Source organism: Bubalus kerabau, chromosome 11, assembly GCF_029407905.1.
Source record: "Bubalus kerabau isolate K-KA32 ecotype Philippines breed swamp buffalo chromosome 11, PCC_UOA_SB_1v2, whole genome shotgun sequence".
Lineage (NCBI taxonomy): Eukaryota > Metazoa > Chordata > Mammalia > Artiodactyla > Bovidae > Bubalus > Bubalus kerabau.
In genome coordinates, this window is record NC_073634.1 from 69207742 (window position 1) to 69233136 (window position 25395).

At 42.3% G+C, this 25395-nt stretch overlaps 1 protein-coding gene across 1 annotated transcript in view; it reads right to left on the reverse strand.

The window, feature by feature from the left end:
- Window positions 1-250: 250 nt before the first annotated feature.
- The window catches only part of C1D (C1D nuclear receptor corepressor), a 132374-nt gene continuing 107229 nt past the window's right edge, over window positions 251-25395 (reverse strand). Inside the window, exon 5 of the mRNA XM_055540509.1 lies at window positions 251-550. Coding sequence (XP_055396484.1) covers window positions 476-550 — 75 coding nt within the window. The 3' untranslated portion in view covers window positions 251-475. The remainder of the gene's footprint in view (window positions 551-25395) is intronic.

Here is a 25395-nt window from a genome sequence, read left to right on the forward strand (position 1 = left end):
AAGTGAGATAAGGGCAAGAAGAGAATGGAAGGAGAATGAAAAGAAAGGAAAGTGTAAAGGAGGAGAAAAGTGCAGGAGAAAGGATGGGGAGAGAGGATGGAAAAGGAGGCAGAGGAAAAAGAGGTGATTATAATACTCTTCTTGTTCTTCTTATCTTTCATGAGAATCAAGTTTTACTTGTAAAAGGCAGAGACACCTCCAACTCAGGAACTGTCCAGGGCTTACCTGACTCCAGGACAGGAACAAAGGGGACAGGAATGGAAGAGATAGCTTCTGTTGTAGCCCCAGGGGAAAGGGGTCATGGGGGTGGGTGCAAGACCTGAGTCCACCTCAGAGGTGACATTCACCCATGCACCCATGTGGCCCAGGATTCCGAGAAGGAGGAGCATGTCATTTCCCAAGTTCCCTCCTTCTATGTCTCACACCATTTGTGAGGGAGGGTCCTTTCCTTGTTCTCTTCCCTGGCTTCCTGCCATTAGTATCGTCTGGTGGCTTCTGCCTCACTGGCACACTGCAGGAGACTCAGTCCCTTCTTGAGAGTTGTAGACAACTGCAACAAGGAATAAAGACAAACATCAGAGAAAGCCAGCATGGATTTGACATAAGGTTCCCAGAAGCCTCAACCCAAGCCCACTGCAAATTGCTGTGCTTAGTCAATTGTCACCCTGCCTGAAACTCCACCCTTTAACCAATCATCAGTTATTGATGCCTTAATGTGAATTGGCTTATCTGACTGCACAAAAGAAGGGGAAAAGGTATATGAGATTCTCCCCACCCAGGAAGTGCTAGGGTCTTGGGCTCTATTTGTGTGTATAAATGATCCTATACATACACATTCATAAATATCATTTATCCACACAACCTTCCCAACTACTATGGAAATTACCCCCAACTTAGCACTGAATGAAATAAGCATTTATTACACTCATGAATTCCATGGGCCAGGAATTCACAGTAGACAGGGGACAAACCTTCTGCTCCTTGATGGCTGGGTTCTCAGCTGGAAGATTTAGACACTGGGGGCTGGGATCATCTGGAGCCTACTTCTGTTACATTCCTGGCAGCCGATGCTGGCTGCAGCTGAGCTTGTAGCTGGGTAACGTCAGCCACAACACCTGTGCATGGTTTCTCCATGTGGTCTGCGTTTCCACATGGTAGCTACACTTCCAGGGTGACCACTCCCTGACAGAAAGTCAGTCAGAAGCCATATCACCTTATGACCTAGCTCAGAAATCACACAGCCCCTCTCCTGCCTGACACAGAGGCTCACCCCATTGCAAAAGTGGCTGATGATTCCCAAATCTGTATCTCTGTCCCAGATTCTGGATCTGATCATCTGACAACCTAATAAATATGTCCTCCTGGTTGGTTATCAAACTTCATCCAGGCCATGCAGGCTTCACACGTCCCACACTGAACTCCGTCTCTCTGCCCTGCTTCTCTTCCTGGAAGAAAGTGGTTCTTCCAAGTCTCAGAGCTGGTTAGTTGTACTTTTTCTGGACACGCATTTGTCTCTTTTCCTCCCTAAGGTACATGCTTTCCCAAATATTTCGTGCAGATGGTTCATTTCTTATGTCCATATTACACATAGAAAGCTTAATTTCATCAGATAAGGATGGTGATCATATTCCAATACCAGGAATGTTTTTGTAAGGAAAACCAAAATTTATTTACAAAATTCTAAAAGCCTGAGATGCCATAGGAAACTTGACAAGATAGAAAAATGACACCGTGGAAAAGTGGAATCAGAAATGTTATGGAAGAGAAGATAAGGAATAGGAAGAGGAGCGGAAGAGAGGATGAGAATAACCTCACTTGATAAGCTCACTCTCACAAGGAAATAGCTTCTGGGGAACCAGCCACACCTGTAAAATAACATCTCACTCAGCATCACACATTTTTCTCAAACAACCACTCTCTCCTGAATGCTACTGACCACTCCCTTCTTGAGGGGTGGTATCTGTCTCCAGTCACCCCTCCCCAGAATCCTTGCTGGTGAAGCATTCAACTAGGACACCCAGGCCATCAACCAGGCATTGGCAAACCACAGCTCAGGCCAGATCTAGCCCATTGCCTTTTTCAGTACAGCCCCAGGCCGAGAATGATTTTTACATTTTTAAACAGTTTGTTTGAAAGTGTCTAAACAAGGACAATACATCACGACACATGAAAATTACATGAAACTGAGATTTTCATGTCTGCAGAGTTTTTTGGAACACCTCCATGCCGATTCACTTACATATGGTCCATGTACTGCGGTAGAAAAGTTGAGTAGTTACACATTGTCCACAAATCCTAAAATATTTACTATTCAGAACTTTAGAAAAGGTGTGTTGACTTCTGCCTTGAATCCGTCCAAGATACAGCTCTTCCCTCCCCCAACTTCCTGGGAAAGAACCATATGACTCCTACACTGTCCACTAGTGTCTTTTCCTATCTAGCCTCAGAATCCTTCACAGAAATATGATTTATGTCCAGACAATTTAATTGTATGTCTCCTCTCCCCTTGCTCACAAAGCCCTTTGGCTCTGCTCCTGTCTGCACTGGACTTCTCCTTTCTCTGAGTCCACCTGTGGCACTGCCAGCTGGGGTGACACTTTACTGTGCTATCGTCTTCACATTTTGTTGTGTTACTGCTACAAATTCCTTGAAGCAGTTTCTATGTGTTACTCCAAATTATACACATGGTTTGAGCTCTTAGTACGTGCAAAGCACTGGAGAGAATTTGAAGAAGCATAAGACACAATCTCTGCCTTCATGGATTTATAATGGGTGAGGAAACATTGTATTTTATGATGCACACGCACACATTATATATATATAGAAAAAGCAAGAGAGTTCCAGAAAAACATCTCCTTCTGCTTTATTGACTATGCCAAAGCCTTTGACTGTGTGGATCACAATAAACTGTGGAAAATTCTTCAAGAGATGGGAATACCAGACCACCTGATCTGCCTCTTGAGAAATTTGTTTGCAGGTCAGGAAGCAACAGTTAGAACTGGACATGGAACAACAGACTGGTTCCAAATAGGAAAAGGAGTTCGTCAAGGCTGTATATTGTCACCCTGTTTATTTAACTTATATGCAGAGTACATCATGAGAAACACTGGACTGGAAGAAACACAAGCTGGAATCAAGATTGCAGGGAGAAATATCAATCACCTCAGATATGCAGATGATACCACCCTTATGGCAGAAAGTGAAGAGGAACTCAAAAGCCTCTTGATGAAAGTGAAAGTGGAGAGTGAAAAAGTTGGCTTAAAGCTCAACATTCAGAAAACGAAGATCATGGCATCCGGTCCCACCACTTCATGGGAAATAGATGGGGAAACAGTGGAAACAGTGTCAGACTTTATTTTTCTGGGCTCCAAAATCACTACAGATGGTGACTGCAGCCATGAAATTAAAAGACGCTTACTCCTTGGAAGGAAAGCTATGAGCAACCTAGATAGCATATTGAAAAGCAGAGACATTACTTTGCCAACAAAGGTTCATCTAGTCAAGGCTATGGTTTTTCCTGTGGTCATGTATGGATGTGAGAGTTGGACTGTGAAGAAGGCTGAGTGCCGAAGAATTGATGCTTTTGAACTGTGGTGTTGGAGAAGACTCTTGAGAGTCCGTTGGACTGCAAGGAGATCCAATCACTCCATTCTGAAGGAGATCAGCCCTGGGATTTCTTTGGAAGGAATGATGCTAAAGCTGAAACTCCAGTACTTTGGCCATCTCATGCGAAGAGTTGACTCACTGGAAAAGACTCTGATGCTGGGAGGGATTGGGGGCAGGAGGAGAAGGGGACGACAGAGGATGAGATGGCTGGATGGCATCGCTGACTCGATGGACGTGAGTCTGGGTGAACTCCGGGAGTTGGTGATGGACAGGGAGGCCTGGCGTGCTGCAATTCATGGGGTCGCAAAGAGTCGGACACGACTGAGCGACTGATCTGATCTGATCTGATGCAATGTTAGAGTTCAAAAGATGGGAAAATGTCATCTAATTAGGACACAAAGTATGGGAACCAAACCAAGAACCAGCATGAGACTTTAGGGGCCAACAGAGGGCAGTGAAGTCAATAGGAATTGTGAACCCCAAGAGACAAAAACTACTCCTGAGTCAGCTATCTCTCTCTACCTAACAAGTTTCCCTCTTTTCAATAGGAGAGATGTTTTCTTGCCTTGCCATATGTATGAACAGGACCAAGGACTAAAGCCAGGGCCAGTGACTGACAGGTCTTAGGAGTGGGACAGTGGCTGCAATATGTAATGTGCAATACAATATTCAGAATCAGTCAAAGATGGAACAGACTGCCTTAAGAGAATATGAGTACCTCCTTTTAAGACAGGTTTGAACACATATTAAATGCTCATCATAAGAGGATACAGGCGATGATTGGACTAGATCCTATACCCATCTACAAGACTTGGATGTTAGACACTATACAGCTTCTCAGCCCTAATCCAGAATTACTGGATTAGAATCTCCTAGACTCTAGTTTGGAGAAGGCAATGGCACCCCACTCCAGTACTCTTGCCTAGAGAATCCCATGGACGGAGGAGCCTGGTGGGCTGCAGTACATGGGGTCGCACAGAGTCGGACATGACTGAAGCGACTTAGCAGCAGCAGCAGACTCTAGTTTATTAGAATTAACTAGTCTTCTAAGTGATTTGTACACACATTAAACTTTGAGAACCAGAAACTAGACAGTCTTCCAATTTCCTTCCAACCCTGAGAACGTCACTTTCAAAATTAGGCACTGGGATCCCTTGAGAAACTAGACATTAGTAAAGTTATTCTGGGTAATCTCTTTGCTGTTTCTTTAAAAGAGATTCCTTAAAATCACCCATGAGCTTTCAGATATGCAGTATCATTAGGCTTATACTGGTGTCAGGCACATCAAGTTTAAGGGTCAAGGAGATTATACCACAAATAAGAGTTTCCAAATGATATGATGTTATAAACATTTGAATTCTCGTGTGTGCTCAGTTCCAAAACACCATGCAGGCCAAAAGCACCCACCAGTGCGTCCTTGGTTCACATCAAACTCATGTCACAGGCACAGTGACAGCCAAGAAGGGCATCACGGCCTCTGTTGATCCAACTACAGGAGAAAGCTGACTTCCTGGGACCCTCTGCAATCCTAACAATAGACGCTGTGGGATTCGTTGCATGTCAGATACTCTCCGTGTGTAGTTCCCCACTCAACACCAAAAGGAAAAAGAAAGGCAGAGGACTTGTGCGATCCCTTCTCAGTCTCCCCACCCCCGCCCATATTATATTCTGCACACATGCTGAAGTATTAGCATCGGCTGATTTGGAAGGAATATTGGAAATGAAGTGATAGCAGAGTAAATGTCAATGCATTCAGTGTGACACCGTGAGCACCAGATCTTAAACAGCTTCATCATTGTGGCATTTACTGTATCCTGAAATAATATTAATCCCACTGTTGTCTTTCTTGATGGAATCATCCATGAATATGGTTTATGGGCCTGGCCAAAGTGATAATAGGTTAAAAGAACAGCCCATCCAGTGTTCCACTAAATTAAGGTCGCTTCATGGAATTTAATGAAACAAGTGCTGCATGGGGTTTTCAGAGGACGTTCTTGTAATTCATGTCTATTTAGGACTCTTGATAACCAGAAACCTAATTTCTTAGAGTAAAATAGCTTTTTGTAAAGCCTGGTCATAGAAAAGAATAAAAAAGAAAAAACTTTAAAGGGCAATAATCAGACCTCAACTGTAATATTTTGTTATTTCAGATCCAAAGTTTAAGCAAAAGAAAGTTGAAAGGGAGGCCATGAAATACTTTGAATAAAGCCAAATAGGAAAATTCATCAGATTCATATGTCATTTGGCAGTTGAGAGCTGAAGTAAGGATCTTGCCCTACTCGTTTCCTTCAGCCACATACCCGGGAGGTAAAAAGATCTTGGGCTAGAGAAAAAAAGATAATTAAAAGAACTCTTCAGATTTAAGAACGGTAGGGGAAAGACAATGACACATATCCATGGCTGCCTATTTCCATTTCACTGGCCAAGGCCAAACAGGGCTCAAGGGTTTAAACCTTCTCTAAGAAAGCCATAGTCCCAGACTCATGCCCTTGGAAGTACAGGGACATTCCATCTGTCCTTTTTGAAGACTGAGCCAAAAACATCAGACAATCTCAAACATTTATTTTGCATCCGGTATGGATAGTAGGACATCTATGTTTTAGGGCAGAGGTAAGTCTCAAAGGGATGCTGCAAGTTCTTTCTAGACTGTGCCTTTTTCTTTTTCCTTTTTACCAAGGACTTTGTATTTTTGGTTGAGGTAAGGTCACAAACTCAAATAGCAACATACGTCAGACAGGTCATTTACGTAGGTGAAGTGGGCTAGATAAAATAGACAATAGGGCCTGGTTGATACTGTGTTCCACAGGGGAATGTTTGTCCCCTTGAAGCAGAGAAGCTGACATTTGAGCTCAGGATAATTATTTCCATGCCAGAACACCAGACTTAGTGTTGCTAATTTTTGATTTTTCAAAGCATTCCAGAAGCTTCATCTTTATAGTCTAGCAATAGAAATAGTCTAGCTTTAAAGTGGCATCATTTTAAATTTTGTTTTTAAATGTTATGGGCCATCATGCATGTGGGCTGTGGCTCTAACTCAGCTTACAAATTGAGAATTTGTGATTGTGTGTCAGGACAACAGCTAAGGCATGTCATTTAGACTCTGAGGCACTAGATTGGAAAAGAGAGTGAAGTATTAAGTATAAACCCAGAAAGTACAGACAATAATATGCAAAAAGCAATCATTTGATTTTTATCACATTAAATAAAAAGAAGTCACTTCTTTTCTATCTCACCCATTTTCTCTCTGCACTAGGCCAATTCAGTCAATTTTCAGTTAATTTTGCTTTTTAGGCAAATCTTGGCAAGGTGTCTGAGATCAAAGTTATTTTCTCTGATTTCAGGCAGGGAGGTGGGGGGGTGAAGGAGTAGGTCCTAGAACCACCCACCACCTTCTGAGGGACTCTCACTGTGAGTTTCCATGGATAAGTCTCTCTTCTCACCTCTGTATGGTGAATCACCAAAGTCTATTCTGAGCTGCCCCTTTTCACAAAAAATGTGTCAGGATGTCTCTCCCCATAAATTTCAGTTATACCTCTCAAGACAAAACTGTGTTAATTACCCAGAAAGTTGGCTGTCTTTTAAGGGCCCAATTTACTCTGACCCAGAAGACACATATGTAATATATTCAGAACAAGCTTCCAGGCCAGTCTCCCAGATCCCCAGCTCAGTTATGGCAGGACGACCCAGTTTTTCAGCTTCTAAAAATGCTGAAGATGTAATCTGCCCACAGCAAGTGCCCAGCTGTCCTCTGAGGTGTCCCTTAGCTGGAAACCAAGTAGAGGACTTGTTTGAGAGCACACACTAACCCTTGCAGTGGGCAGGATGGAAGACGGAAATTGCAGAGGCCACTCAAGCCCTCTGGGTTGGAGCAGCAATAGCTCTTGCTGTCTGGATTTTCCAGGAGAGTGCACAGTGTGAAAAGTGCAAACCAAGAGCCACCCTTACCGCACAAGGCCAGCCTCAAGAATGCCTTTACCCTGAGACATCATTTCGCCACAGCATCCCTCCATCTCCTCCTGTGAGCTCATAGCAAGTTCAGCCTGTGCTGAGTGACAACTTGTCTTACTCTATTATTTAACTCTTTCTGTGCCTATGCCTTAACTAAATTGTGAGCATTTTAAAGTTAGGGCATATTTGTGATATCTCTTTATATTCAACACAGAGCTAACACTGAGCCTTAAGTGTTGGTGGGTGCACTTAATAATTATGGAAGGGAAATGGAGTCGGAGGTAGGGGTTAGCAGATATAAGCTATTTTATATAGAATGGATAGACAAGAAGATCCTGCTATACAGTGCAGGAAACTCTACTCAATATCCTGTGATAAATCATGTTGGAAAAGAATATTAGAACAGAATGCATATATATACACACACACATATATATATATATGTATAACTGAATCACTTTGCTGTACATTAGAAATTAACACAACATTGTAAATCAACTACACTCAATTAAAAAAAAAAAAAAAGAATGTCCACAAGAAAAAAAATTTTCTGGAAGGGAGGAAAGGAATTGTCCACCAACAGATAAAAGTTAAACTCAGCCACCAAGAAGAATTCCACTTCACAAAGGACAGGAATATCAGCACAATACCCATCAGTTAACAAAGAGATTATAAAATGTGATTTTCAAGCTGACATCTCAAGCTCCTAGTCACAAGAAACTGAAAGGAAATGGGAATGTGATTTCTACTCAATTTATGACATTGTCTTAGTAAATTCTTAGAATATTTATTTGAGTCCAATCATTCCAGCAGGTTTCCCAGCTGGCACTAGTTGTAAAGAATCTGCCTGCCAATGCAGGAGATTTAATAGATGAGGGTTCCATCTCTGTGTCATAAAGATCCCTTGGAGTAGGAAATGGCAACCCACTCCAGTATTCTTGCCTTGAAGATTCCATGGACAGAGAAGGAAGTCTTCTTCCTTCTCCATGGAAGGCTGCAGTCCATGGGACCACAAAGAGTCGGACACCACAGAGTGACTGAGCACAAGAAAGCACAATCAAGCTGGCAACAGAAACCTATTCAGAGAAGACTATCCCCTGAAATACGTGTGAATAACTTCTACTTGATGAAAATATATTTATTTTATCCAATAATTATTCATTGGTTTCTAGTGAATCTAGAAGGAAGTCAGTAATGATGTGACTTTTTTAGCTTCCCCAAATCAAAAGGATGGAATCTAATTTGGCAAATATGAGAATATGTTTTTAGCATAACACATGTCAGTAGGAACCAGCATGATCTCCAAAGGTCAGTGCTGGTTAGTTCAGGCCTGCCCTCCTCTCTGTTGGCTCAGGCTCTCTGTCCCTCGCTCCAGGTCACTGTACTAACCTTCCCAGAGGGCTCTCTCCATATATCATGGAGTTTTATATACCCATCCTGAACTAAGAAGCAGGTAAATATCTGAGGCTTCAAAAATAAAGACAATTCACAAAAGACAAGAAAAACAAAATGTTTGGTAAACAAATGTTTGCCGCACAGATAAATCTTTCCAACATAAAAACTTGTCTCTGATAATGTTCTCTTCTTGGTATAGGTCCAGATATAAATTCTTTTAGGCAGTTAAGCAGATCAAACATGGGTCTGATGGCCCACTGCACAGCAAAGCCAATTTGTGTTGTGGTGAAGGAAAGTATAGCATTTACTTTAGGGCCCAGCAAGGAGTATGAGCAGCTCATGCTCAAAAGACCCAAACCCCAGTGACTTTCAGGGAAGGGCTTAGTTTTAAAGGCAACAGTTGGAATAAGGATTACAAGGGGAATGACTTAATCCTGATTGGTTGATAGTGAGGTAATAGGGTGATATTTGGGGAATCTTATTCCAACCAACCTGGGGTCTATGTGCTTGTGGTCAGCTTGGGGTCACCACCCTCCTCCTGGATGGGGTATCTTAGTTCCTGCAGAACATCTCAAAGATATGTGTCAGACTGTTACATATATCCCTTGAGGATGAACTAAGATGCTGAAATATTATTTTCTTGACTGCTTTTACTTTATTTCTGCATTCTCTCACTTCTGCATATTCAGCCCCCTCTCCATGACCCATGTAAGCCAACCAAAATCCAAGCCTGCAAATGTCTCAAGGTAATGAAATCAAAATCTAAGGACCACCCATCACAAGCTATAGCCAATCAAAAGGCTCCTTTCTTTGCTTCTGTACCTTCTCTATATAAGGTGAAATGGAATATTTCCTGCTGTATCAGTAAACATAGGATGTCACAGTCATCCGCCATTGCAGCCTTCCAGTGTGAGCCAGTGAGCCCTGAGAAAACTCGGGGCTGAAAAGAATACCTGCCATCTAGTAGCCATCAGACTGCGGCCACTCCCTGCAACCACTCCCTAAGGTAAGCCCTGAGGAAACTCAGGAGGTGAAAACACAGGATTCTGGCCCCAGATAGCTGATGTGCATATCAACGGAATGATTTCAGTAATCCCAGACTCTTGCATCTTCACATATATAAAAAAGTGCTAAATTCCTTAACCTGACATATCTGATTTCTTAAGTTAATATTTTGACATTCCTGACTACCTGCCCTTTGTTGCAAAACTCCTTTATATCCTAGCTCCTCGCCTTGCCTACCCTGAGCAGTTTCTCAGTGCTATCTGAGGTGCTGTCTCCAGGGCTGCAGTCTTCATTTTGCCCCAAATAAAACAACTCACAACTCTACAAATCTAACGTTGTGCAATTTTTTTTTTTTTTTAATCAACAAAGGCTTTTCCTGGCTCTTGCTGTTGGAGTGCTCCTACCCATTTCCAGTTTGGTGCTGCCCAAGCCAAATTGATTTTTGCTCAAATAAACTAAAATTTTTCATATGACTCAGTTTATCTCTTAACTGCAAAGACCTGACTGTGCTGCACAGAGTAAGTTCACAATCAATCAAAAACAAGTAACACAGTATTTCTTCTATACCAGGCGTTGTTATCGTCTTGGGGAAAACACAGGTGAAGAGTATTTTTGTCTTTGCACCACTTGAGTGACCTGGGAAGACAATAGCCATACAAGCAAGGATAATGCTGGCTGTGGTCAGTGGAAGAAGCAACTCTCAGTGCACAGAGCCCTCTTCCCTCCTTCTGAATTTGAGAACAAGGTGGAGGGTGACCCTCTCTGGAATAAAAGCCAAGAGGGACAGGGCCTGCCATCTGCAGAAGAAATCCACTTAGCTCTGTCTCATTTGGCTGTTACGTTTGCCTTTGAACCATAACCCCTTCCAGCTACTCTTTACCACACACACACACACACACACATCCTTTTTTCTGCCTCCTTCTACTTCTTTCCACTTGTTTTCTCATTTCTTCTCCTTCCTGAGCCTCTCTCCATCCTTTCCTTTCCACTGAGCTTTTCTATAGAAATAGGCCTCTAATGTGACACCCTGGTGTCCCGCAGAAAGTGTGCATTGAGGGGTGAGCAGGGGGTGGGAGGCATCAAGATTGGGTTCTTTAAATAACACTTAATGAACAATAAACACAATCCAGCCCAGCCAAACTGGTACTTAGCTCCTAAGTACCTAGTCAATGGCCCATCTGTCATATTGTTAAGACCTTTAGAAGCTGTTTAACAAAATGTTAAATGAGATGACATTCAGCAGGCAGCAAAATGCTTGACTGCCTAATGCAACCCCAAAGAGCCAGCCTGATGGCAGTGTCTGATATAATGCTCTGTATACCCCTCCCAAGAACTCAGGAGCAGAAGGTCTCCCTGCCTGTCACTTCCTATCTTGCTAAAGTGAGCCTGGGGTGGGAAGGACATGATTACCATTGCCAAGGAGGCCCCAGCCAGCTGATGAGATGCTTTTCTGAAGAAGCATGACTGAGAGGGGGCACCTGGAAATAAAGCCAGTAGAGAGAAAAAAAACAATAATTCATCCGCAGTTTCATTCTCTCCCCTTCTTTGTCGCCAGTGGACCCTACCTCTCTCTCTGTTGGCCTTAGGGGAGAAGGCAGGGGTGATAATGAGACACGACTTTTTCTAAGAGCTGAAATATGAAGCCAATTACTAAGGGGAAGATTTCCAGCAAATTGGCTCCTGATAGCTCACATTTATCTGCTTTAGATTTGCATAGTCGGGAGGCAAGACTAGGCTTTGGTCCAGGTAACAAAGACGGAATCTGTTCCGCAGGAGGTGAATGACTGATTCAACTTAAAACCTTCAACCCTTGTATCGAGTTCAACCATTAAAGGCAATAACGAACAAATCACAAGTCTCGCAAAGAATTGTTTGAAGGGAAAGGGAGGAAAAGTTTTTTCTAAAAAAAGTTTTTTCCCCTTTGGCAAATGTTATGAATCCTAAAAGAGGCTTCTTTCTCTGCAAAGAGAAGAAAGCTCCAAAACCTTTTTAATGACAAAGTTCTTCACTGCAGAGTAAACTTCCCAAATCTTTTTTTTTTCCTTTCTCCATTTCAACTTAGAATTCCCTGGCTTTTATCCTATTTTCAAGCATTTACCTCAAGGAAGGGAGTAAATATACAGCAAATTTAACCAGCCCTCAGAGCCCTACAGAAAATAGAAGTGGTACCCTCTCCTTGATGGATTAAAAACCTAAAATCTAGTCTTACTGAAATGAATCTCCCACCTATAAAGTCATCTTGCATAACTCAACAATAAAAGAAATAACCAAATAATCCAGTTGAAAACAGGCAAAAGAGTTGAACAGACATTTCTCCAAGGAATATACTTAAATGGCCCCTAAGAACATGAAATGATGAAAGGATGCTTGATATCATGAGTCATTAGGGAAATGCAAATTAAAACCACAATGAAATACCACTTCACATGCACTGGGATAGCTATAATCAAAAAGACAGATAATAACAAGCATTGGTGAAGATGTGGAGAAATTGGAGCCCCGTCATTGCTAATGGGAATGCAAAATGATACAACCACTTTGGGCAATAGTTCCTCAGAATATTAAGTATCATGACTCAGCAATTCCACCCCTAGACATGTACTCAAAAGCAATGAAAACATACATTCAAATGGAGAGTTGCACACTAATATTCACAGCAGCATTATTCATAATAGCCAAAAAGTAGAAATTGTCCAAATTTCCAACAACTGACGAAAAATAACCAAAATGCATTCGCATTCTTTCAATCATTAATTCTTTTTTTAATTAATTAATTTATTTTAATTGGAGGATAATTACAATATTGTGATGGTTTCAGCTTTTCTACAAACAAGAAACAGGCAGAGGATACTGGAAGGTGGGGAGTGTCTGTCCCAGGAAGACCCCAGAGGACCCTGCTCAGTTACTTCACTTCCACTCAATGGCCAAAGTGAGTGACATGGCCATGCCTAACCTCAAGAGCCTGGGGCAGTGCCATTCACCAGGGGCCTGGAGGGAAAGAACCAGAAGTACTGAGGAACAGCCCTGACTGATGTCTACCACAGACAGGATCTGGGGGCTCAGAATGGCTCTTCTGCCAAAAAAGTGGATTTATCATGAACCAGTGTAAATCTCTGCTCAGACACACACTTATTTTTTCTTTTTTTCACACTTATTTTTTATCATGATTTTCTGGCCTTATTTAAAGGAAAAGGCCTTGGACTAGTAGCCAGGCAACTCATCTCCTACCTCTGCTTATTACCAGAAAGTTACTTCTCATGTATTCACTCAGAAAACAGTCATGAAGGGTCTTTTAAGGCCAGGCATCATGATGTTACCTTGGGGACAAAAGGCTGAATGAACCATCTAGGTTTCCTTATCTGAATCAAATAGGGGATGAGTAGCCCAATGAATAATTAAAGGTAAAAGTTGGTTTACCAACTTAAAAACAAACAAACAAACAAAAAAAGCAGGGGAAAGGTTAGGGCTTCAATGGGAAAGTATGAATGGTTCTCTTGGGGCTTTTTTTAATGCTAATTGGAATGGGCAGTTGTCTGTCTCCTACCTAGACTTCAAAGGGAACATCCTTAGAGGGGAGTTAATGGCAGCTCTATTTTCTGGAAGCTCTAGTTTAGTTAGATAAGAAAAGCTCAAGTAAGATGTCAAATGTTTTCACTTTAAAATAATCTTTATGCCCAAACTGATTCTTTTAAGCCCTCACATAATGCTGCTGGTCCATGGAGCACAGTTATAAAAGCCCATGGACCATCTCAATGTCACCTTCAAGTTTCTAACACTGAGATTCTACACTGCTCTGAAAATATGTATATATACTATCACATGTCCTGGATAGTGTAAGAAATAACAGACAGAGATTAAGCTAGTCAGATAGAACACAGTTTTCACCCCAGTTATTCAACACCCTAAGATTCTGGGCTGCCTACACCTAACAGGCAGTAGCAAACCCTAACTGCCATAGGAACAGGGGACAGTATATCTCATTAACCACATCCTGCTGGGGACCTATTTTGTCCCTGAATTCAGGACTCCTCAACCTATGCTATCCACGTAACCTCACCCCTTCAGCCCTGCCTCACGCCAATGTGGGCTCCACAGCCTGGGCTTGTGCTGCCCGCCGCTGTCAGCAGCGTAATGTCCTATTGTTGATCACAATAAGAAAAGTCCATTTGAAATAGAGTCCCTTGGTAAAGGTTCCAAACAGACTCCTGATTAAATACTTTCTGATACCTGAATTTCTGCTCTCATACCTACCACTCCCCTTGCCAGTCAGGCGGTGCCTGAAACACAGCCAGATGGGAGACATTCAATAAACTTGCTCATTCTCCCCCCCATAATCCTGAGATTTACGGTGTTAATTTAAAGCCCTCAGACATCTGTGACACCATACCACCTTGGCCAATGTTTCCTCAAGGAGCTGTATGAGTTTTCTAAAGAATTCACTGTTAGATCAATATTAGCTTTAAAGGAAAAGTTGCACCCTGAAGTCAAAGCAACCACATTGCTAAACCAGACTCTAATAGTTCTGCAGGATGGGAAAAATGCTTACAGGTAAGTGCCAGTCCTAGAAAAGTTATGAAAATCACTCAAGTTGCTCCTACTTTCAAAGATGGGCAAGAACAGGAGACTTTGACTTTATTCTTAAATTATTGTTAAAATATGCATTTCCCCCTGTACACAAGAATTATACATACAGATTTGAGTACATAAGGTAGAGAGGGAATCTTAGTGTAATAATGGAAAGAACTTGGACCAAGAGTCTCTAGAATGGCACTATCTATAAACCTTTCTGCAGCCATGGTAATGTTCTTTCTGTGCTGTCCAATATGGTAGCCACTGAGCATTTGAAATGTGGCTAGTGAACTGAAGTTTTCATTTTATTTGACCAATTTCCATTTAAATGGCCATGTGTGGCTAATGACTACCATCTTGGGTGCTGCTGCTAAGTCACTTCAGTCGTGTCCGATTCTGTGTGACCCCATAGACGGCAGCCCACCAGGCTCCCCTGTCCCTGGGATTCTCCAGGCAAGAACACTGGAGTGGGTTGCCATTTCCTTCTCCAATGCATGAAAGTGAAAAGTGAAAGGGAAGTCGCTCAGTTGTGTCCGACTCTTCACAACCCCATGGACTGCAGCCTACCAGGCTCCTCCATCCATGGGATTTTCCAGGCAAGAGTACTGGAGTGGGGTGCCATCGCCTTCTCCAAACATCTTGGGTAGTGCAGCTCTATACCCTGTTTCAGGGGCTTCCCAGATGGTGCCAGTGGTAAAGAACTCACCTGCCAGTGCAGGAGACATAAGAGACATGGGTTTCTTCCCTGGGTTAGGAAGATCCCCTGGAGGAGGGCACGGTACTCAGTATTCTTGCCTGGATAATCCCATGGACAGAGGAGCCTGGTGGGCTACAATCCATAGGGTCAAAAAGAGTCAGACACGACTGAAGCAACTTAGCACGCATACCCTGTTCCAAGGGTATGACCTTGGGCAAGTCATTAAACTTCCCTGAATCTTTAGTCCATTTTGGAGAAATTGAGAGTAAGAATAAGAGATATCTGTGGTTCCTTGGAGATGTCTGTGTTTCCTTGGAGCTGTCTCACTTTATAATACATGAGTAAATACAACAATTGCTCTTCCCCTTGTGTTCAGATTTTTGGTTAAAATTAGGAACATTCTTATTCTCTCTCTCTCCCCCTTCTCCTTCCTCTCAGCATGTTAGTGACCCTCATAGAGAGAAGCATTTTATGGCATACAATCTAAATATCAATATATAACCCAACAACCAGCTGCCTGGTCACTAGCATCGCTCCTACTTTCCTCTAAACATAAGACAAAATTAAACTTCTCTTGTTCCATTTTGACAATAATAACCCCTGGCTGACCTGCACCATGAGCTCTGTGTTACAATCAAGGCTATTTTACCTGCACACTGACCAGAATTCTCCATTATGGGGTCATAGGGCAGAGTGCAGTGGAGAGTCAGACAGCTCCACAATGCCCACGTGACCCGGCCCCCAACTGGTATGGCCCCACCCTGCAAACCTTAGTTAATTTCAGAGCTGCCTCCTACCAGGTTTGATGGGAGCTGGGGAGAACAATTACAGAAATGATTAGCATGCAAATGGGACCAGCAGGCTATGGGCAAGAACTCTCTGAATAAGGACTGCAGAGGCCAACTGCGTTCTGAGCAAATCATCCTACTATAAAGTGAAGAAAAGCCACTGGCCTTTTTGTCAATGGAAAATGAATTTATCTCACTATTTTAAATGCATTATTCCGAAATATTTTAATCAAGCAATAAGAACTGGAGACTCAAAATATAACAAGATGAAAGTTTGAATACTACTTTGTCTAAAAGACACAGTGGAACTTCTGTTTAATTTATTCATTTCATCTCAATCATTTTCTTCCTTGCACTTATTGGTGTCCTTGCATGCCTCAAACATGAGGCCATGGACAGGTGCTAGTTCGTACCAACCTTTTTCCCAGTTCAGGGCATATTTTAAAAAATAAGGACACTGTAATCAATTCTTTATAAGGCTAAATTTATTCAAGTTAAAGGAGAGTGCTATTATGTTTGTCTTACTTTTGATATTAAGAAGTTCTTTCTTTTGTGAAGTGACTGTGATTCTAAATTAAAATTTGCTTTTTCAGTTTGCTTTTGTTTTTTTGTAAATATCCTTACTGGCAAAATTAACTGTTAACTGCCAAATTTGTGTGATGCCTATTTTGCTCAGTAATAAAATCCCAGTGCCTGAGATCCTCTGGCTTAGGTATCAGCAGAGACATTATCCAGCTCTTACCAGGGCCAGGGAGGCTGTGGTCCATATAAAAGGACTCAGCATGGAGGTGCTTTGATCCTCCACTTCTCTGTGCTCCCTTAGTGAAAAAAATGGTTCACCTAATCCCAAGGCAATGGCATTCCACTCCAGTACTCTTGCCTGGAAAATCCCATGGACGGAGGAGCCTGGTAGGCTGTAGTCCATGGGGTCGTGAAGAGTCAGACACAACTGAACGACTTCCCTTTCACTTTTCACTTTCATGCATTGGAGAAGGAAATGGCAGCCCACTCCAGTGTTCTTGCCTGGAGAATCCCAGGGATGGGGGAGCCTGGTGGGCTGTCGTCTATGGGGTCACACAGAGTCGGACACGACTGAAGTGACTTAGCATAGCATAGCAATCCCAAGTAAGGGCTTCCCAGGTGGCTCAGTGGTAAAGAATCTGCCTGCCACTACAAGAAACACAGAAGACACAGGTTCAATCCCTGGGTTGGAAAGACCCCCTGGAGGAGGAAATAACAACCCACTCCAGTATTCTTGCCTGGAAAATCCCATAGACAGAGGTGCGTGGCAGGCTACAATTTGTGGAGTCACAAAGCATAGGACACAACTGAGCGACTGAGCATGCACATGCAATCCCAGCTGACTGAGCATGCACATGCAATCCCAGCTATGGAAGAAAGATATTTTTCTGATAGTATCACCACCCCAGTGATATCTGCTTGGCACTGAACAGCCTCAAATTAAAAAAAAAAAAAAAAATTAAAATCTCTGGACCAAACTCTTGATTTAGGAAAAAAAAAAAAAAAATACATATCAGTATGAGTTATGCTGACTCTAAAAGTGGAAGTGTTAGTGAGTGGCTCAGTAGTGTCTGACTCTGCGACTTCATGGACTGTAGCCCACAAGGTACCTCTATGCATGGAATTCTCCAGGCAAGAATACTGGAAAGTGTAGCCATTCTCTTCTAAAGGGGATCTTCCTCCCCTCCCCCAGGTATCAAACCCAGGTGTCCTGCATTGCAGGCAGATTCTTTACCATCTGAGCCACCAGAGAAGCTAACTCCAGATATTGTATGAAGCTGACTCTAGACATTATACATTCCATCCATCCATGCATTCTTGACATAGATCATCCCTCTCTGGGCCACAGTATCCACAAATGAGAGTTGCCTTCACATCACCTCCATGCTTCCTAAAAGGAGAGACGGAATGAAGCCAAGCCCGTCCCAATTGTTCAAACTTCGGTTCTTGGGAAGTGCACAGTCTCATCAGGGAGAAGGACTGGTAACCAGTACTTGGGAGAAAAATGCTTTCAGGATAATCAGGAGAGTTTTTCTACCTTCAAGAAGCAATAGGAGGGTTTGTGAGGAGCAAAAGGAACATGTGAATGTGTGCAAGTGTGTAGACGGTGGATAGTGGAAGAAGCTATGGCAGAGGCTTAGGACAATGACAAGGATGGGGACTCAAGGCTCCAGAGGGGAACCAATCCAGAGCAGCCAACCTGAACAAAATGCAAACTAAGTTTCCACACAACAAAGGGTAAAGACAGAGGCTCTGTGGTCCCCAAATCAGGAATTTGAGCATCGCTGTATCAAGCACTAGGCTGCACTCTTTGCTCTGCTGCTGCTACTGCTAAGTCGCTTCAGTCGTGTCCGACTCTGTGTGACCCCATAGGCGGCAGCCCACCAGGCTCCCCCGTCCCTGGGATTCTCCAGGCAAGAACACTGGAGTGGGTTGCCATTTCCTTCTCCAATGCATGAAAGTGAAAAGTGAAAGTGAAGTCGCTCACTCTTTGCACAGATTGACTCATTTAATCTTCCCAGCAACCCTGGGAGGCAAATGCCAGAGCTGTCCACTTCCTCCTACAGAGGAGGAAACTGAGGCTCTGGTAGGTTAAGAGGCCAGCTGTAAGTCACAAAGCCAGTAAGATGGAATTTGAACCCAAGTGTGGCATGATACCAAAGCCCTTGATAACAGGGACAACTTTGCTACAAGAAATACCAGGGCAAGAGACCATTTCAAATGGATGCTCAAGACAGAGCAATTAGACAAGAGGACCTTGAAACTGCTATTTTCAAGAGAAGTTTTAATCATTTATGGTATCACATTAAGGCCAATTTCTTACCTGCTTTCTGGAAATGAAGTAAAGTAGTTTTTGGTATTTCTTCTTTTCAGAGTTGCAAAATGGTAGAGCTACAAGGGAACTCAGAGACAATCTGGCCCAAATCCTTTATCAGATTCTATGAGAGTCTCATGAAGATGCAATAACTGTGGTAAGCATCCATGCTGACAAGCCAGTGACTTCTGCAGAGCTCAAGAAGACAGTCCAGGTCAATGAGTTTATCTACCATTTGGCATAAAGTGGGATTTCGAAGGGGTTTGGAACTTGCCCACCATCCTCAAAATATGCCACTTAGGCATCTTGATTATTTTGAGGCACTTGAGAAACAGCAGATGCAGGAAAGGCTCTGGTATGCCCTGAACCCAGAAGAAAACATCCTTATCACCAAAGACTGAGAGTCCATGCTGAAATGGATCTACCAAAAAAATCTCCTGTAACAACCTATATCTTCCATTAGTTCCTCCCCATATATTTCCTGATCATTGTTCCACCCTTACTCCTTCTGGTCCAAACCTCTTTGTCTTGTCACATCCCTATAATTTATCACTCACTGGTAAGCTTTGGAGCCTGACAGCTACTTCGGGTCCTCACTTTCCCTCTGAAGAATCCCACGTACATGTGAAAAGATTAAGTAAATTTGTATACTTTTCTCCTGTTTCCCTCTCATATGTCAGTTTCATTTCTAGGCCAGTCACAGAACCCAGAAGGGTAGAAGGAATTTTTGTTTCCCCTACAGTTTTTCCAATAGTGTTAAAAAATTTTTATTACATTAATATTTCAATACCAAAAACCTCAGAAGTATGCATGCAAACAGTGGGCTCAGGGAATCCTGATGACTCAGAAAAACAGCAAAAATATAAGAGATGTGAATATAAAGTTGTGGGGTGCTGGTTAACAGATAATCTCATTATGGTATGGTCATCAGTTTTATTTCTTAGTACATATAACCAAGTCAATAATAAATTTGGTTTAAGAATATGAACCAGTCACAATGCATGCTTAGGTAGATTTTATGCCTATGATCAAACAGACTTTTCTTGCTCAAAAAGTAATTGGACATCCAGCTCCACCATATTTATCAAGAATTATAAATGACTCAGAACTGGCTTGAATCAAAATTAGTAACCAGATACTGTTACCTAAGACTTGGATAATTCCTTAATCTCTTCCTCCTCCTTGAGAATTCGTGTCCTAAAATTCATCATGAAAGTTAGCAAAGAAGATGAGCCACTGGATATTTCTGCAAACCTTTGACTTCACATGGATCTCTGTAGTTTTAGCTAATTTCTCACAAAATCAATGGTCTTTAACATGACTAATAGGACTTAACAGTTACATAGATTGCTGCCTCATTCTGGCAATTTACATTCAGTCTCTGAAAAGGCATATTCCAGCCGCAAGCCTACAGTATTGCTTTAGATTGAAACAATAAATTCCAAGATGACAAGTAGTATCCAAAGGAAAAGAGTAAGACCCCCTAAAGTCTAATATTGTGCTAACTCACAGAAATAAATGTGTTCTTTTTGTAGAATGGTAGAGTTATGGCAGTCAATGTATCTTGAATCAAACAATGAATTCACAAGATGAGGTTGTCATTTAAAAATCAGAATTTGATCCTCAAAAGTCACAAAGCTAACTTTTCAAATAATCTTCATATCCAGCTCTCACCAAATTACACTGTCCTTTTTATACAATAAAAGGTAATCCTGGCCAAATGGTATTCTGCTACCACACAAAGGAATGGATGGCAGGGTGGGAGCTGAGCAGACTAGAGACATGGTCCCAAGCCCCTGTCACCACAGGTTAGCAGTAGGGGAGGGAAATCAGATGTGAGCCTCAGTTTATAATCCAGGAGACCATCTTAAGGCTGAGAAGCAGGTGGGTTGGTTATGAAGTTTGCCAGTAAAGAGCCCAAAAGAATATTTCTGGAGAGAAAACTGAAAGCTGGTAATGAAATTGAATCAGAAGCCAGAAAAACAGAGTCAGGAACACAATCTGCTGGTGTTTCTAGATGTTTAATGAACAAAGGGTTCTGTGATCAAAAGCGTTTGGGTACGTGCTAGGTGAAACATGTTCTTGTTTTGTTATTTGGCCTTTGGCCACAACATTTTCACTCTTCGTTAAACTGGTGTCTGTCATGACTCTCCCAGAGTCATATGTAGTATATAGAGATTCCAAAGTCATTTAACTGGGAATTCTGTGTTCATTAAAGCAGCCATTGGGCCATGTGGTCTACAGAAACAGGTTTTGGAAATTCCCAAAATGTCTGATTTTAAAGATAAGAGAATTGAGTCCCAAGAAGTTAAAACATCTGTCCAGCGTGGTGTGGCTGCATAGATGCAGAGCTAGAGCTAGGACCATATGAAGTGCTCAATTTGTGGTTCATCACAGAGAACCACATGGCCCATGTTTTTCTTCTCTTCTAGTTGAAGGCTGCCTTCTTTAGACACCCATGAGCTTGGGAAAATAAGTTACATTCTTCTAACTGCAGCCAAAAAAATCCCAAGGTACCTGTGCCAAACCTTCCCAACAAGAGACCCACGACTGTCTACCTCTGGCCCTTCTCTGCACCCACGTTCAGGAAACAACTACAATTTCAATTAGAACACGGATACTCTTCCAGAAAAGCTACAGAGATACTCTATGGTGATTAATAGCTGATTAACTTCTCCTGCCAAACATCTGCAAGCTCCATTAATCAGACAAGATGCTAAACAGTAATCAGATGAGCAGTGAAAATACTGAGCCTATGAGAGTATTTTCCCTGAGTAGGACTCAGTACCTGTTACACAGAGCCCATGGTCTGACTGGGGCTCACAGAACTCTGAGTCCTGAGGTCTACCTTCTAGATCCTTCTCTTCCTGGGTCCTTCCAAATGTAGGCAGGAAGGAACCTATTTCAGCATTATGTTTCTAAGAAACGAAGATGGCAGGGAGGGAATTGATCCTCTATTGCATGAGTGCTAAGTCGTTTCTGTTGTGTCCGACCTGGGAAGACCTGACCGTCTATTATCTAGATTCAAACAATCTTGGCTCCAAAGACCTCAGTGTCTCCTTATCACTCACTGAGCATGGTTTAAAACCCCTGGCCTGGTGTTCAGGGTCTTCTATCTTCTGTCCCTACTTTTCCCTGATTCTCCCCCACAGAACCCTCTTTCTCACCCACACAGGAACCTTCATTTCTGGTCTAGGTTAGGCCACCTTGCCGCGTTGCTCACAGATTCCCTGTATCTTTGTCATGGTACTTGTGACACTTCCAGTTTACTTCTCTATATCCCCCACAACTTGAACTTCCTTCAGAGTTCCTTAGAGACAAGGATAACATCTCATTCACTGTGGGTGTCTCCAGGAGATCACATGACCTGACTGTAGTAACCAGCTTATAGTATCAATAGATGTGGTCACCAGTCTCCAAGACGGCCCGCAAATGGTCATGACCTCCAGCAGTTCATGCTTCTGTGCATACTCTCATTGAGTATGGGTTGGACTATATGACTTACTCCTAATGCCTAGAATAAGGAAAAAGCGACACTGTGTGACCGAGACCAGGTCATAAGAGGCAGTAAGGTACCTCTCTCTCGTGCTCTTAGATCACTTGTTCTGAGGAAGGTTAACCATCACGTTGTGAGCCGCACTACGGCCCACATAGCAGGGATTGGTGCTCTGGCCTGGGTGGACCCTCAGGTGACTGCAGCCCTTCTGACACCTTGATTACAGCCTTGTGAGAAACCATGAACCAGAAGCACCCACATAGGCTGCTCCCAGATTCCTGACCCACAGGAACTGCAAGGTAATAAAAGTTTATTATTCTAACCTGCTAAGTTTGATGATTTGTTACTCAGCCTTAATAACTAATACATATTTTGGCACCTGGAAATGAAGTTCAGCTGCAACAAAAATCTCAAATAGGGGAGTGACAAGAAGGATCCAGAGAGTGATCAGAAGCTACGAAGCTATAAAATTCAGAATAGATTGTTAGTGAGAGCTTAAGGTACCTTGAACACACTGTTTGAAGAAGTTTGGAATGTGAGGAGGCTACTAGTAGAGAAAATAAAAAGCTCTTTTGGGAGAGTGGGGGAAAGGAGAGCCTTACTAAGATATGGTGGTAGAAAATTTAGCAACACTGTCACCTGCAGTACTGTGGAAAGCAGAACATGTAACTAATGAAATGGATAATCTAGCTGAGAAGATTCTCAGCCATAATGTTAAAGAGGCCTCTAGGTTTCTTTTTGCTGCTTATAGTAAAATGCAAAAGAAAAGAGACCAAAAGAACTATTCAAACAAAGGGTACCAAGGCTTGCTGTTTTTGCACACTCCCAGCCTCTCTAGATGGTAAACAACACAAAAATTAAGAAATGGTTCTTAATCAAAGGGGCTTCCCTTGTGGCTCAGCTGGTAAAGAATCCGCCTGCAATGCGGGAAATCTGGGTTTGATCCCTGGGTTGGGAAGATTCCCTGGAGAAGGGAAAGGCTACCCACTCCAGTATTCTGGCCTGGAGAATTTCATGGACAGTCCATGAAGTCTCAAAGAGTCAGACACAACTGAGCGACTTTCACTCTCACTTTCTTAATCAAAGATCAAATGAAGACATCATCAGTGACTCAATGTCATCATCAGCTCAATGGACATGAGTTTGAGCAAATTCTGGGAGATGGTGAAGGACAGGGAAGCCTGGTGTGCTTCAGTCCATGGGGTCGCAAAGAGTCGAGCACAACTGAGCGACTGAACAACAAATGAGGGCATTCAGGAAAGCATGTTCTAACGGTAAAACCAATAACTTAACTCTTTTGTTAAGACTTCAGATCCTAACACATGAATCCTTTAAGAGAACCTAAAAGATGGAGTCCTTTTGGCTTTGAGCACTGATGGGAGAATCATGCCCTGCCTTCTTTAATAACATTAATGCTATAGCTCATATTGATAAAGCACCATGTTTTAAAACATTTTTACCTGCATTTCCCAAATTTGACAATCAAAATAACACTGAGAATTAGGGCAGATATGAGTAAACAATGGATCTGGAGAGATGGGCAATTTGCCCAATAGCTCATAACTAAGTCATACAAGAGTCTAACTCTCAGTCAAGTGTTCTTTGTCCATCATCAAGCCACTTTGTAAATAGACACTTGAAAGTGTGTCTAAAATCTGTGGCAAGTAGAAAAGTTTAAAAGAAACTTGTATATAGATATTTTAACATCTTGTTTTTAGATCACATTTTTCTTTTCAGCCAAAATCTGTAATATCTATACAACTTAGGTCTCTCAGCTAATTCTTCATCAGCCAGGTCCTGGGTCCACGTGTGTTGTGACTTTTTGCTTTGCTTAATCCCTGGTCAGAACAGTGTGTCCGTGGTTTCCTTTAGGATGAATCTACTCACATAAACAATAGTGACCAAGGCACATGCTTGTGCAAGAGGCAGAACGTACTACAGCAAGCTGTGTTAAAATCCCTATTAAATACTTCTTCCCATTGAAATAATGCCATTTGCAGCAACATGCATGGACCTAGAGATTATCATACTAAGTGAAGTATGTCAGAACAAGAAAGACAAATACCATATGATATCACTTATATGTGGAATCTAAAATATGACACAAATGAATTTATCTACCAAACAGAAACAGACTCACTGACATAAAGAACAGACTTGCGGTTACTAAGGGGGAGGGACGGATTGGGAGTTTGGGGTTAGCAAATGCAAACTATTGTGTATAGAATGATTAAATAACAAGGTCCTACTATATAGTACAGATCTATATTTAATATCCTGTGATAAACCAAAATGAAAAAGAATATATGTATAAATCTGCATCACTTTGCTGTACAGCAGAAATTAACACAACACTATAAATCAACTATGTTTCAATAAAATAAATTTTTAAAAAATACTTCTTTCCTTCCAAGTTCCCCTTGGATTTGCTTCAAAATAAAAAGAGAGAGGCGAGGGTTTCCCTGGTGGTTCAATGGTAAAGGATCTGCCTGCCAATGTGGGAAACACGGATTTGATTCCTGGTCCAGGAAGATTCCACAAACCCCGGGGGCATCTAAGCCCATGTGCCACAACTATTGAGCCTGTGCTGTAGAGCCTGGGAGCCGCAACTGCTGAGCCCACACTTCGCAACTACTGAAGTCCATGCTCCCTAGAGCCCGAGGTCCACAACAAGAGAAGCCACTGCACGGAGAAGACCACGCACTGCAACTGGAGAGTAGCCCCCACTCGTCGCAACTAGAGAACAGCCCACGCAGCCATGACGACCACCCAGCATTTAAAAAAAAAAGTACATTTAAAGAAAAAGAGAGAGAGGAAGAAGTACATTGAAGATACAGATGCAAAGGAAACTGTCCATGCATAGTGATGGGTACCTGGAGATTCATTATATTATTTTGTCTACTTTTAAATATGTTTCAAAATTTTGTAATTAAAATATTAAACAAATAAACTCAGTCCCCCCACCCACCCTAGCTGTGAAGCCTGTGGCATTTCATTTTGCGGTCTCCTCTCTCCTTTTCTCAGATTGTCTCCCCTCCACACCCTGCAACTCGAA